The sequence below is a fragment of the Artemia franciscana genome, chromosome 5 (genome assembly GCF_032884065.1).
Source record: "Artemia franciscana chromosome 5, ASM3288406v1, whole genome shotgun sequence".
NCBI lineage: Eukaryota > Metazoa > Arthropoda > Branchiopoda > Anostraca > Artemiidae > Artemia > Artemia franciscana.
The window spans coordinates 45288161-45303414 of record NC_088867.1 but is presented as its reverse complement, the minus strand read 5'-3'; the positions used below and the strand labels follow the sequence as shown (position 1 = coordinate 45303414).

At 36.9% G+C, this 15254-nt stretch overlaps 1 protein-coding gene across 4 annotated transcripts in view; it reads left to right on the top strand.

The window, feature by feature from the left end:
- The window catches only part of LOC136027481 (mediator of RNA polymerase II transcription subunit 28-like), a 57695-nt gene extending 47190 nt beyond the window's left edge, over positions 1–10505 (top strand). For all 4 annotated transcript variants that reach the window (XM_065704793.1, XM_065704790.1, XM_065704791.1 and 1 more), the window contains exon 5: positions 10143–10505. In XM_065704793.1, the coding sequence (XP_065560865.1) occupies positions 10143–10307 (165 nt within the window). In that variant the 3' untranslated portion in view covers positions 10308–10505. The remainder of the gene's footprint in view (positions 1–10142) is intronic.
- The last annotated feature ends 4749 nt before the right edge of the window (positions 10506–15254 follow it).

The window sequence follows — 15254 nt, the reverse complement described above, 5'->3', positions numbered from 1 at the left end:
TGGATTTTCGATTTGGGCTCCAAACGACGTCATTTGGAAACATGAGTTGTATTTTCTTAATTTTGACAAAAACGCGAAGATTCTTACGTAGTTCCAGTAAGGAAAGTCTTCAATGGCTCTAGTGGTGCAGCCAATAGAGGAAGTTTAACTTTTCCTGAGGCGCAACACATTCCCATTGTTTCACCATTGAATTTCAAGGCCTTGCAATAGGGACAAATTTTAGACATTGTCCTGATTTGAACACATCTACTCAAGCTATAATCATCGACTGGGCTGTACCTGAATGCCAGGCGATAACTTTCAGGTTGCTCTGATTCCTCGGCACGCTCTCTTTTCTTACTTTCTCTATCAGTAGCAAGCCTGATTTCTTGCTGTTCTTGTGATTCCTCGGCACTCTTTCTTTTCTTACTTTCTCTATCAGCAGCAAGCCTGATTTCTTGCTGTTCTTGTGATTCCTCGGCACGCCTTCTTTTTTCACTTTCTCTTTTAGCAGCAAGTCTGCTTTCGCGTTGCTCTGGTAGTTCCTCGGCACGCTTTCTGTTCTTTCTTTCTCTATCAGCCTCAAGCCTGTTTCCTTGCTGTTCTTTTGATTCCTCGGCACGCTTTCTAGTCTTTCTTTCTCTATCAGCCTCAAGCCTGTTTCCTTGCTGTTGTTTTGATTCCTCGGCACGCTTTCTTTTCTGACTATCTCTATCAGCAGCAAGTTTTTTGGCATAGACTCTTTGAGCATCTTCATCGGCTTTTGCCATTGTAAGTTCATCAGTCATTTTAAACTTAACATTAATAGATTTCTACGTGAACATATATGTCTTAAATATCTATAATGACGTCACCGTCATAGCAAAAATGACGACAACTAACTTCATGATTAAATATCTTTAATGACGTCACCATCATAGCAAAAATGACGACAACTAACTTCATGACGTCAGTCGACACAGAAACATGACGTCACCTGACAGACAGACACACAGACAGACAACTTATTTTTATATATATAGATAAGATATAATCTGGCGTAACAGACATAGTGTAACAGACATAAAAGACTTATTTTTATATATATAGATTTTGATATATATAGATACAGTTTCTTCTTTAGTTTTTTTTTCTTTTTTAGTTTTTTATGGCACTTGGTATTAACCAAGTGACATATAGCAGTCGCCAATTCTGTCGGTCTGTCGGTCTGTCGGTCTGTCTGTCGGTCGGTCTGTCGGTCCCGGTTTTGCTACTTTAGGCACTTCCAGGTAAGCTAGGACGATGAAATTTGGCAAGCGTATCAGGGACCGGACCAGATTAAATTAGAAATAGTCGTTTTCCTGATTTGACCATCTGGGGGGGAATGGGGGCCCGGTTAATTCGCAAAAAATAGAAAAAATTAAGTATTTTTAACTTATCAGCGGGTATTTGGATCTTAATGAAATTTGATGTTTGGAATGATATTGTGTCTTAGAGCTCTTATTTTAAATCCCGACCGGATCTGATGACATTGGGGGGAGTTGGAGGGGGAAAACCTAAAGTCCCGGTTTTGCTACTTTAGGCACTTCCAGGTAAGCTAGGACGATGAAATTTGGCAAGCGTATCAGGGACCGGACCAGATTAAATTAGAAATAGTCGTTTTCCTGATTTGACCATCTGGGGGGGGGGAGTGGGGGCCCGGTTAATTCGCAAGAAATAGAAAAAAATTAAGTATTTTTAACTTATCAGCGGGTATTTGGATCGTAATGAAATTTGATGTTTGGAATGATATTGTGTCTTAGAGCTCTTATTTTAAATCCCGACCGGATCTGATGACATTGGGGGGAGTTGGAGGGGGAAAACCTAAAGTCTCGGTTTTGCTACTTTAGGCACTTCCAGGTAAGCTAGGACGATGAAATTTGGCAAGCGCATCAGGGACCGGACCAGATTAAATTAGAAATAGTCGTTTTCCCGATTTGACCATCTGGGGGGGGGGAGTAGGGGCCGGTTAATTCGGAAAAATAGAAAAAATGAAGTATTTTTAACTTATGAGCGGGTGATTGGATCTTAATGAAATTTGATGTTTGGAATGATATTGTGTCTCAGAGCTCTTATTTTAAATCCCGACTGGGTCTGATGACATTGGGGGGAGTTGGAGGGGGGAAACCTAAAATCTTGGAAAACACTTAGAGTAGAGGTATCGGGATGAAAATTGATGGGAAAAATAAGCGCAAGTCCCAGATACATGATTGACATAATCGGAACTTATTTGCTCTCTTTGGGGTAGTTGGGGGGGGGGGAGTAAGTCTTAAAAATTAGAAAAATGAGGTATTTTCAACTTACGAACGGGTGATCGGATCTCAATGAAATTTGATGTTTAGAAGGATATCGTGTCTTAGAGCTCTTATTTTAAATCCCGACCGGATCTGGTGATGGGGGCGGGGAGTTGGGAGGGGGAAACCTAAAACTTGGAAAACACGTAGAGTGGAGGGATCGGGATGAAGCATGGTGGGAAAAATAAACACAAGTCCTAGATAGATGATTGACATAAACGGAACGGATCCGCTCTCTTTTGGGTAGTTGGGGGGGGGGGGTAATTCTGAAAAATTAGAAAAAATGAGGTATTTTTAACTTACGAACGGGTGATTGGATCTCCATGAAATTTGATTTTTAGAAGGATATCGTGGCTCAAAGCTCTTATTTTAAATCCTGACCGGATCTGGTGACATTGGGGGAAGTTTGGGGTGGGGAGACCTAAAATGATGGGAAACGCTTAGATTGGAGGGATTGGGATGAAACTTGGTTGGAAAAATAAGCAAAAGTCTTGCATACGTAATTTACGTAATTGGAACGGATCCGCTAAATTGCGGGGGGGGGGGGGGGTAATTCTGAAAAATAAGAAAAATAACGTATTTTTAACTTACGAAGGAGTGATCGGATCTTCATGAAACTTCATATTTAGAAGGACCTCGTAACTCCGATATCTTATTTTAAATCTCAACCGGATCAAACGTAATTGGGGGGGCAGTTGGGGGGACCGGAAATCTTAGAAAATACTTAAAGCGGTGAGATCAGGATGAAACTGGATGGGAAGAATAGAAACCTGTCTAAGATACGTGACTGACATAACTGGACCGGATCTGCTCTCTTTGGTGGAATTGGGAGGGGGGAGGTAATTTTGAAAATTGAGGTATTTGTAACTTACGAAAGGGTGACCAGATCTTAATGAAATTTGATATTTAGAAGGATCTTGTGGTATAAAGTTCTAATTTCAAATTCCGACCAGATCCTGTGACATTCGGGGGAGTTGGAAGGGTGGATCCGCTCTCTTTGGGGGAGTGGGGGCGAGGGTTAATTCTGAAAGATTATAAAAATGAGGTATTTTAACTTACGATTTAAGAAGGAAACATGTTTGAGAAGGAAGCATGATAAGAAAACAATTTACAATATGCATAACAATTGTAGCGAACAGATTTTGCATGGAACCCCCTATATTTTACCTCCCCCCCCTTAATGTGTAAATATACAGTCGAAATTATCTATTTCCCCTCTATTCCCCCAATGCGTCTCTCTTGTTTCATACCTTGTACTTATTAATTGAATTAACTGTTTAAAAGAACAACCGGAAAACAAGTGATGGGTGACAGAATGCATTGGTTTTATATAATTTGGACTATATATTTGATTTTTAGGGGAAGGGGGGTTGGCGGTAAAGTATAGGGGGGATCCATGCAAAAGGTGTTTGCTACAGCTATTGTGCGTACTATGAAATGTTTTCTTAACATGTTTCCTTCTCTAGGCTTATACCCCTAAGCTGTAACTATTGCTGACGAAATTGGAATTCCCTAAGAAGCAAAGTCCTGCGGATGTAACTGTTCCAGTCATCTATGCAGTCAGCACAGTAAAGGGAAAATATTTTTACACTGTGACAGTCATCAATGATGATTTCACATTCATGAACTTAGCTATTGACTTTTAATTAGTTCCCAGTCCTTTGGGCACAGACAACGCGGGTTTTAATGCGCAATTTAAATACGTATTTAAAACGTTTTCCATGAATTTGATGAGCAGAAATGGAAGTCATTCAAGAATCTATGTCAAAAGATAAGTATAAAATTGTAACTGAAATTCCTACCTATAAAGAACGTTGTCGATAATACAAAAGGGTAAGGTAATAATTTTTGATGTTATTCTAAAGTCTGGTGTTGAATATTTTGATAGCCTTGCAGACTCAAAGGACTGCAGGTACATACACAGGCTCTTGGTTCGTTTTTTAGGGGGGGGGATTAACTTTAAAATCATCGAAAATTGGTTCTATTAGTCTGTGGCCTTTTGAAAGAAAATTACTGGTACTTATGTATTATACCTAACACACTCAAGAAGTGTAGTTACGTTAATCATAATGAAATACACCAAAACATGATGTAAATATAATACCGAGTCTAACTTTAGGTTCTGACCTTCTCACAAGTGCCAAATGAGCTCTTGGCTCTTCCGACCTCGTACCATATGAGCTCTCGGCTCTTCCGACCTCGTCACAAGTGCCATATGAGCTCTTAGCTCTTGTTTCTTTTTTTTAGTTTCTTCTTTTTATTGATTTGTTTTCTTCAATTTGTCAATGTTCATTCTAACATTGACACCTGGAAAAATCTTTACGTGCCAAGCATGCTAAACCTCCAACAATTTATATTAAACCTCAATATTTGGGGTATCTGTTTTAAGGTTTTCGAATTATTTTAATCTATTGTCAAAATATATTGAAATATTTGTGCAATTCCCAGTTTTTTTTTTAGTTTTTTCTTTTTTTTAGTTTTTTAGCTTTTTTTAGTTTTTTTTTTAGTTTTTTATCTTTTTTATTTTTTTTACGTTTTTTTTTTTTAGGTTTTTTCTTTTTTTAATTTTTTTGATTTTTAATTTTTTTTAGTTTTTTCTTTTTAGTTTTTTTTTAGTTTTTTACCATTTTTCTATTTTTGAACTACTTTAATCTATTGTCAATTTCGAAATATGAAAATATTTCGAAATATTTATGCAATTTCCAGTTTTTACATTTTAGTTTGTTTTCTTTTATATATATAGAAGATATAATTTTCTCGTAACGGACAGACAACTTATATATATATATATATATATATATATATATATATATATATATATATATATATATATATATATATATATATATATATATATATATATAAACTCTTAATTTAACTATGGAAAGAGGAATTTTAATGTCTACCTAGTTTTGACTCATGTGTGAGAACCATAATGAATGATAAAAGGGCATCTATTTGAAGTTTTTTTTTGTAATAATATGCCTCCGTTGGCATCCAATATATTGTTATTGTTGTATTTTGAGTGATGTAACAAAAGGGACTCCGCAATTTAATTAGCTTAAGGGCCGTGAAAGGTCTTAATAAGACCCTGGATACATCCTATTTTGCTGGCAATTTGGAGCATTTCTTTAATAGTTCACTCAATGACTTGGACTTCCCAAGGAGCGATATGTTTCTCATATCTTTTTCATGGTCTCATTTATAATGAATGTTTGAAGAAGTTTGAGGGAGGGCTCTTTTGAAGTTCTAGCACCTTTAAGTCACAAGAAGGATCAGACTGGGCCTTATCGCTTTTTCGGCCACATGTCCGCTCTAACCCTGTTTGGCATCGGATTAAAATGAGCGTTTCAGGGGCGGATCCAGCCTTTCGTTCTAGGGGGGGGGATTCTTACCGAAAAGAGTGGGGGTAGTGTCCTTTTTGTCGGCCACAAGGCTGACTTTATTTTTCACGTTTTAAGTTTCCCTGCCGGTCTCTTGTTTAACGAAAATGTGGTTTTCATATATTACAATAATGATTACAAAAACTGTACTTGATCAACTGACAACTGTTAACAAGCAAAATTCAAGCTTCCTGGCTCCACTGTTGGCAAACCTGTCGATTACTCTGTCAATGCTGATATCGATGTTGCGGTGCACATTAAGGAGGGCCAAGCCACTAAGTCTAGTTTGCCCCATCTGTGCTCTGAGCCAGGTTTTCAGTTTGTGTAAAGTTGAGAGGCTACGCTCAGCAGATGCCACACTCACCGGAAGAGATATAAAATATCAAGAAGTGAGCTGACATAAGGATATAGGTGTCTGTCACATTCCTTGGCAGTTTCTTCCACTGAACTAGGAAAAATACCTCCTTCTCTCTTAATTCGAAGTCATCTACTACTCCACACATGCACCTCTGCAAAAATAAGTGTTGCCCTGGTAGACGGTACGGTTAAGCCAAGAAGTTGACCCTACATGCTAGAGTTCTCTTTGACGGAAGATTGCAGCAAATCATCGGTACAATTCACAATATTTGATGGCAGCAGTACGGTTAACCGGAAAGAGTTCAGCGTGTCTCTTGAGAATCGGCTCTTTAAGTCACTTATGACTGAGTCGAGCATAGGTATAAAAACAACACGTCGATAATATTCTTCAGGCGTAATATAAGGAGGATTATTTCGATAAACCTGTCTTTGTGTAATCCTTGGAACTTCAACAGCCAATTGGATTTTATCTGACAATTCTTTTACTTGCTCGAATACTAATGCGAACTCTTCGTCACACGTTTTTTCGCCGCTTTGCTAAAACATCCAAAAGATCGGAAACGTGGCCATCGGCAGCGCCCAAGTCCAAAGTCTTCTTCTGGAATAGCCGACTACGAGGCAAGGTCAGAGCGCAAATACTGTGTAGACACTGAAGGGAAACCACGAATTCCGCACTATGTAACGCTGCGACAAGCGTCTTTGCCTTTTGAGCGGTAACTGATTCACTCCAGTGACTAATGTGTTCCAAAGCCTGGATGATTTTTGGAAGTTCGGACACAAACTGCATAAGTGACTCGTGTCGCTCGATCCACCTCGTCTCGCTGATTCCCGTGAGCTGAGTTTTTAGAACCTTATTCAAGACGTAATTTCTCTTCGCAGATGCATTAAAAAATGCAACAACTTCTTTTATAATGCCTATGTCATTTCTGATGCTCGAAACAGCTGAGCTTCTTGACAAAGAAAGGTTTAGGGCGTGGTTAAAGCAGGGACAACGAGATGCATTTTTAGCTTTTTTCTGAATTTCAACTACAGCACCACAGTTATTTGATACCATCATTGCACACCCATCCGTACCGATTCCAACACAGTCGAGTAAATTCAAACCCATTTCTTCTAAAAGGCTTAGAACTAGCTGGCAAATCACTTTTCCATTGACAGTCGGCTCTTTGTCTGCAGTGGAAGGTTCAAAGGTGGCATGATGAACGTCAGCAAAACCTATGAAGTCCTCGCGTCTATGGTTATCGAAGCCATAGCAGAGAGCTAACCTAAGTTGCGATGAATGTGACACATCTGTTGTCTCATCACAAATGATGCTGTAATACCTTGCTGACTTCACTCTTTCTAGAATGACACCTATTACTTCTTTCGCACAGCAGTCAATTAACTGGTTTTGAGTTGTTTTGCTGATGTAGGTAGCATTTTTTCCTGATGTTTTCAGTTGTTCCTTTAATTTACTGTCGCCATAGTTCTCGGAAGTTTCCTTCATTGGAAAGCGGCATGTCATCCAAGTTTAAGCTGCCATCATCCCGATGGCCCCTTAGTGGAATATTCTGCCTTCCTAGAAATATGGTTGATTCCAGAATCGGCTTAAGCCTCTCTCGGTTGTCTGTTACTTGTTTCATTCGCTGTTCGTTGACGCGATTATTTACAGATTCGTGCGGAGAATGGTAGGCTCTTAGAAACGACTTTCCAGCCTCTACTGCGTCATGATGGTACTGGGAAGTATCATGTACTGTCAGGTCTCTATCGTTTCCCAGTAACTTAGCAAATTTTGTGACAGGCTTTGTGACCAGCTTTTGTAGGGGAACCTGTCTGTTTGAACCCCCGCTAGCCCCAGTTACAAAAAGAGGGCAGTATTTGTAAAAAAAAGGCCTTTCTGGGCAGCAGAATATACAAGCCAGTGGAAACTCTGCAAATCAGAATCGTTCAAGTACCTTTTTTGGTCTTTCCCCCGCTTTAAATGAACAGAATACGGCATTTGGCATCCAATCGGGAGTTTCCATGGTCTCTCCAGAAGCTTGCACTTTATTTGGTCGTCAATGGCATGTATTGTACCGACGTGGATCCCAATATCGTTTTCCGGAAACAGGGTAGGGGGCGGGGGTGTTGTTGGATGATCACTCTGAACGCTAACGGGTTCACAAAAGATTGCAAAGTGTTAGGAATTTGCCCGTGTTCGCCACTTCCAACAGAACTAATTGAAGAGCTACTTGCAGTTACAGGTACACTATCCATTCTGCAAGACTTTGAAATGACCAAGCTGTCAAGCGTCTTTTGTCCGCGTTTTCCCGACATCAATATCGCTTAAACGACGAAAATCCTTGTGACACATGCACATTCAAATTTCATTATACACTGGAACGAAATGTTTGTTTTGACACTTCAGGTCAGATTGCGTCGCACAACCCCACCCACTTCCAATGTTTACATCGAACCGGGAGGCGAGAACTAGCTAAAATTTACCGGGTGAACTGTTGCTATGCTATGAGGTGACAAAAAATACTCGAGGCTAGCTTGATAGTGGAAAAGCTGTGGAATGAACGTAATGTAAAAAGGTTTTATAGTCTAGTTACAGTAGTTAGAACATGCGTTAAGGCAGACTTCCGTAAGTGCAGTAAAAAAAAAATTACAGCCCGTATAGGGGGGGGGGATCGCCCCCCTGGATTCGCCCCTGGAGCGTTCAATCACAGCAGTTAGAAGGCCTTGCAAATATACCATTGGGCATGAAATTCTACGTAGAGACACTGGAGACGTACAGACGTGCCACACCAGTTAAGCAGCTATTTAAACCACTGGCTTCATAGATACATTTAGTAGAAAGATAGATAAGTTACACCTTGTTTGCCCAGGGGCAGCCCATTCGACAATCAGAATAAGATGTAGCCCTACTCTTAGTCGTACGCTAGTATGTTGTATTCATTTTCAACTTCATCTCATTATTCATTGTTAATTCTGTTTTCTTTTTAATTTCAATTAATTAAAATAAAACAAGTTTTTTCAACTGAAAGTAAGGAGCAACATTAAAACTGAAAATGGACATAAATTATTACGTATATGAGGGGGGTCACCCTCTCCTCAATACCTCGGTCTTTACGCTAAAGTTTTTCCTTAAAACTTTAGACGGCCTTTGTGATTCAGAAGTCATTCTTGAATAGCTGGAACAAAAATCAAACTTTAGCGTAAGAGCGAAGTATTGAGGAGAGGGCAACCCTCCTTATATACGTAATAATTTGTGTCAATTCAATGAATTGTCAATTCATGAAAATATAGGGAAGGGATTGGCTTTCTTAAATTTTCTAAAATGAAAATACGAAAAAATCTATTTTTCAGAATCTAGGGAGAGGGAGGTCCAATTTTTTTTCATTTCTTTTTTCATTGAAAATATTATCTAGAATTATGAATATTAGAAAAAGTTTGTTTTACTAAATTTAAAGCAGAAGGAATTGTCCCCCCCCCCATCTGCTTACCCAAGTGGCATCCCTCTTGCTGAGTTCCTCACTGTGAATAAAAAGTGTATTTAAAAACTATGATTTTATAAATGCGCATTTACCTAGTTATTCTTAGTTGAACTATCTGATATAATTAAACGAAAGAAAACAGAGACATCTTTCTCTTATACTTTCGTAGTAAAAATTGTGCTTTGATTCATTTGGATCATTTTTGTGACGTGTTTTCCAGAGCCAACCGTATTTTTTAGGTGTATGTCAAGAAGCGAGGCCAAATAACCTTACTTTTTAAGCCGTCGTTGCAATATAGAATTTTGTGTCAAAAAAGAACGCAAAGCCTGATTGCTTCTTTAGAATGAAATTTTCTACTAGTTTAAAGAAAAAAGTTTTTGAGGCTGAATATTTTATTTCAAATGAACTCTCCATATCTCTGTTGTTTAACTAACTCATTTATCTGATGCAATTCATCTGATACGAGTAAACTCCCCCTTCCCGAGATGAAATCTATCTACTTGTATGATTATTTTGAAAATAAATTGTATTATATAGCTTTTCAATCTTTCTCGCTGACCATTACTAACATTTTTTTGTGTTGCCCGATTCAGTAGACGTCATATCCAGTTTACTACATTGAAATTGTTGATATCTGAAAAATACCATTTCAGGTTGGTATGAGTCCTGGAGGTCCACAGATGCAACCAGGGTATGGCAACATGCAAGGTACGATGAACCGCATGCCTCATCCAGGAATGCAAGGGGCAAATACTGGGTTACAAGGACCACTTGCGTATCTGGAAAAAACTACTTCAAACATTGGGATGGGTCGTTGAATTACCTGGGATTTTTGCTTGTATCGAATTCTGGAAAAATTCTATTTTGATAAGAAGAAAGTCCATCGGAAGCGAGGGTTATTTAAAGTTGAGAATCTGATAAAGTAGGGATAGTGGATGTTATTGTAGTTTTTTTTGCCACAAATACTGTTTTAAGAAAGGTCTTTTATATCCAGTATTAAATTCTTTTTTGCTATATTTGTCGATTTTCAGATTACTTTCTTTTCTTTCCCCCTTCTTTGGGAGAGCGGCTAGCTACAACTAGCTATTTGTTTGTTGGTGTATAGCAAAGACTTTATATTAAATATACCCGAAATCTTGGTAAAGATTACTACCCAAGATAAGTAATGGCAATTATTGAGGCATCTCGTTAAGAAATTGTAGTGTACATAGTTGTGGGCAGGATTGCCACTTCTAGTGACGCAACACTCTTTCTAGTGATTTTTTTTCTGCCTAAACCAAACAAAATCACGAAACCAGCACATAAATTACTAGAGTATTGAAGAAAATCACTAAGTCAACAAAAAAACACTAAAATATAGTGAATTTTTGTTTCGCGGGGTGGCAACTCTGGTCGCGGCTAGCGTGGTTTGTCAGTGTTAAGAACTGTGCGAGTTGTTAAACGAAATTTATGGAGAGAGTTGATTTGGTAAGAGGTAACTGTTGGTCGCATGGTGTGTGAGTGAGGAATTGTGTGAGTTACGAAAAGAGGTATATGGAGAGAGTAGGTTTTGCTTAGAGATAGCTGTTGGTCTAGGGTGTCTGAGCGAAGAATTGCGTGAGTTGCGATAGGAGGTATATGGAGAGGGTAGGTTTGGTAAGAGATAGCGGTCGGTTTAGTGGTGTGTTATTGTAAAGGACTCTGTGATTTGGGAAAGGAAGTGCGGGAAGAGCGTAGGAGGGCGTCAAATCACGAGAACTCAGTGGGAGGAGGCAATTTTGTTTTTAAAATCTCGGGGGGGGGGGGTCAAACTCGTCATTATTTTTAATGAAACCACAAAAAGGGTATTTTAGATAAAAATTCCCCCCCCCAAAAGGGCTGGACAACTCGACGGTTGACTAGACATTGTTTCATGTTACCGAAAATACCTCGAACTTGTCCACCAAAGCCTATTACTTAGATTGTCTTAAAATAAAAAGGTTAATTCTATAAAATACCTCTTTTTTAATCCTTTCAATGCCATAATTGGGTTATGAGACACTTTAGTAAACAGTTACATCTTGATGGCCTATAACGTATTGAGCCACTTGATTGAGCCATGGACTCCCAGATTTGTTTTGCCCCTCCCCTAGATTTTGAAAAATAGCGTTCTTTGGTGTCTTCATTGAAAAAAAAACGAAAAACAACAAAAGCCCCTAAATTTTCGAAAAAATTTTTGTCAGTATCCTGATACGAAAAGTGAAAAAAATATTCCCCCCCCCCCGCACACTTATGTGAATAGAATCTATAGATCACCAAAAATGTATAAACAATGGATTCCTTTAAGACGCATTGTTGCCTGTAAGCAACCGCTTACTTCCAATATTTTAGGTAAATAGTTATGTACTGCATTTAAGTGTTTGCTTCGTTCCTAAAATCAATATTCAAAATAAATTGCAGATCTGTTAGAAAAGCTTAAAACGCGGTAGTTATGAAAATATAATAGGAAACAGCTATGAAATAGCCATTCACATTAAAATTTAATGTTGAAAAACCCGAGTATCTAAAAAAAAAACTAAAAAAGTATCAATTTATTGAAAATCAGCAAAAAGACATTCACTTGTTCAATATTAGAAATTTAACAATATTCGTTATGATTAAAATACTAAACTATTAAACATAAATGTTGACTTCGGACTAACTTTCGTGAATTTACACCACTGGTGAAGGATAGCATGAATGAACAGTGTTTTGTCAGTCTTAACTGAGTCTTTTTGAAGTGATGAAGGTATAGATGAAGGCCCCTGAATCCTAACTTTTCGAATTTTGGAGCGTTGAATATTCATATTATTGGAAAACTTTCTCAGTCACTCCCCCCCCCCTCCAAAAAGAATTCCTGCAAACGTGCCTGAAGCAAAGGGTTCTACGTCTGCCAATTGGAATGATCAAAGATGTTTTTTAAGGGATAAGGAGGGGAATGAAAAAATCAAACAGTTTGTGATAACAAACCGTTAGCAAGGAGCGACTCGGCCCAATAGTCGCCAAAACTCTAAAAACGAATTCTGATAGGAATAGATACGTCAAAAGAATTGACTTTTGTGCTGATACCAAATACGTAAAATTCATTGAGTTTAATATTAGGCTACCTATCAAAGGGTACGAGCCTGAGAGTATTTGAGTTATTTATGAAACTCCCAAAAAGTCAGGGAATCCTTGTGAAAATTGCTCTATTAGATTCATCATATCAGTCAAAATTTGGAATTTGGCATTCTTTTGCCAGAAGAAGGATAGTAGTGATGCTATAATAGGGCCCGTGCGAATATCATTTTCATAACCGGTTTACCTAGCAACTAGATCCGGTGAATGCCCTACATATTCCTGTCAGGACATGATTAACATATATTCAACCTTCACTGAATAAGAGGAAGGACCACTTTAGTAACACTTGTCTGGAATGTTTGACATATATTCAACCTTCACTGAATAAGAGGAATGACCGCTTTAATAATGCCTATATGGAAATCATTAACATATATTCAACCTTCACTGAATAAGAGGAATAACAACTTTAGTAAACCAGTTTATATGAATTCAAGCGGAATGGCAGAATCGACGCAATCAGAGGAATGACCACTTAAATAAGCCATTTTATTTGATTTCAAATTGGACTAATAGAATTTATGATGTAGTATTGAACATTACTGGACAGTAGCTAGATAAAATAGGCATAGTGTAACCGCTTGCATCAGCATATCATGTTCAATTCTAATACGAACCTGTTAAAAATCCCTGCCATAGTGTAATCGCTTGTATCGTCATATTCGTGGGAATGAGAGCTTATATCAATACTTCTTTTAGAGGGAACTTGTGGTCATCCACGTGCCATATCCAAGGGCCCCAATGCCGCTCCCCCAATTTTTTATCCCCCTTTTTTGGACTTTGAATTTGTTGAGAATTAGACTTTTTTGGGGGGCTTAGAATTTTTTTTACTCATAATTTTTTGGACTTATTATTTTTGGACTTGGATTTTTTTGGACTTTCAGATTTTTTGGGCTGGTGAAAACTATTTTTTTGGATTTTTTTATGTTGCCACCCTGTGTTACTCTATGGCTGGATTAAAAATATTTGAAGAATACAAAAGACGGAGCTTTATGACTGTATACAAATATGATTAAACCTCGACTAGCGTTTGTAAAAAATAGAGTTATTAAACATGGGAAAGAATTCATCGATTTAAATAGAAAATAGTTAGATGCTGTATTTAAAAATGGAGAATTGATGAAATCAATCTTTTATAATTTTCAAATATTTTTAATTTCTTTCTGAAAATTTTAGGGAATTCTTGAATAATTCCAAGTTAGCTATATTCTTAAAGAAAGTACCAATACCACTACCGTATTGTCTTGTTCACAGTAATTGTTTTTTTTTTATAAATCAACATTTACTATAGTAAAAAATATATTAAACATTTTTACAAAATCGTTTATAAGAGAAAGAATGAATTAGAACTAATTTACTAACCATTTAACTTTTTTCAATTTCATTAAGCTTGCTGAAAATCTAAAACATAACCAATGTTATCACCATTCAAATAGATAAGTCTACCTATTTGATCTGTAATTGACATTTTCAAGGAATTAATATACTGTTTTCGATATGTTAAGAGATATTGTCTTTCTTTAGGAATTGCTATGATTAAGCAACCTGATTCAACATTAGATACAAATGTCCATGTTGCATCAGATCTAACCCCATTAACGATTAGAGTGGGGACTAATAAACAATTGACTTAAATTAATCCACATTTTTTGTAATTTTCGGAACTTTTGTACCTTCATTAGTTTTATCTGATAATAAAACATCATTTTCAAAACCTAAAAATAATACTTATATCACTATTGAACCAAAATTCATAATTATCTTCCAATAATTTAACGAATATCATTGTTGCAGGACTAGATGAAACAGTTATTGGACAATTTTCTCTAGAAGCATCAAAGTAATGACTTAGAAAATAAGTGAAACTCCCGTCATTATACGCAACATTAATCCATGGATCATCTGTGTTTTTTCTAAATTAAAATTTATTATTTTTGAATTTATCAATAATATTATGCCATGAATACCATAAAGTACACTGCGTTAAGGCAGTTTCATAATCATAATTACGGTCTAATCTAATCGGATTACTTGTACAAGATTTGTCAATATCCCTTTTATTATCTTCAATAATAATCAAAACCATTTAATAGAACACCTTTTTTAAGCAAAAAATTGTCTTTTGATACGAACAAATTATTTTTCATTAAATTTTAAGACAACTTTAATAAATTGTATTATATTTATTTTTCTTTAATGTTTTATTTTTTAATAAGGAATCAAACGAACTTAAAGCCTCATGTCTAACCTCATCTTATGTATTTCAAGTATCTCTACTACCTATTAGACTATATAATCTTTTAATCATGTCATTTGCCTTTAAAAACAATCCAGTTCCCACTTGTGGTATATCTCTATCCATTTTATGGATTTCAGCAGCCTTTAACAATCTGTGCCTATAAAGTTTTACAAACTAGTTTAATATATTTAGGTATTCTATGCCCTTTTTTCCCACCATATTTTTGATTACATTCATCCGGTTTCTTTATGGCGTCTTGAAGGAATTCAGGATGTTCTAATAATTGGGCAATAATAATTGGGTAATAATTGGGCAACTCAAAAGAAGTTGGTTCATTAGGATAATACTTTTTATCGTCTTCATTTAATTGTTTCAGCACTTTAGTGTCAAGAATCAAATTAAGATATAT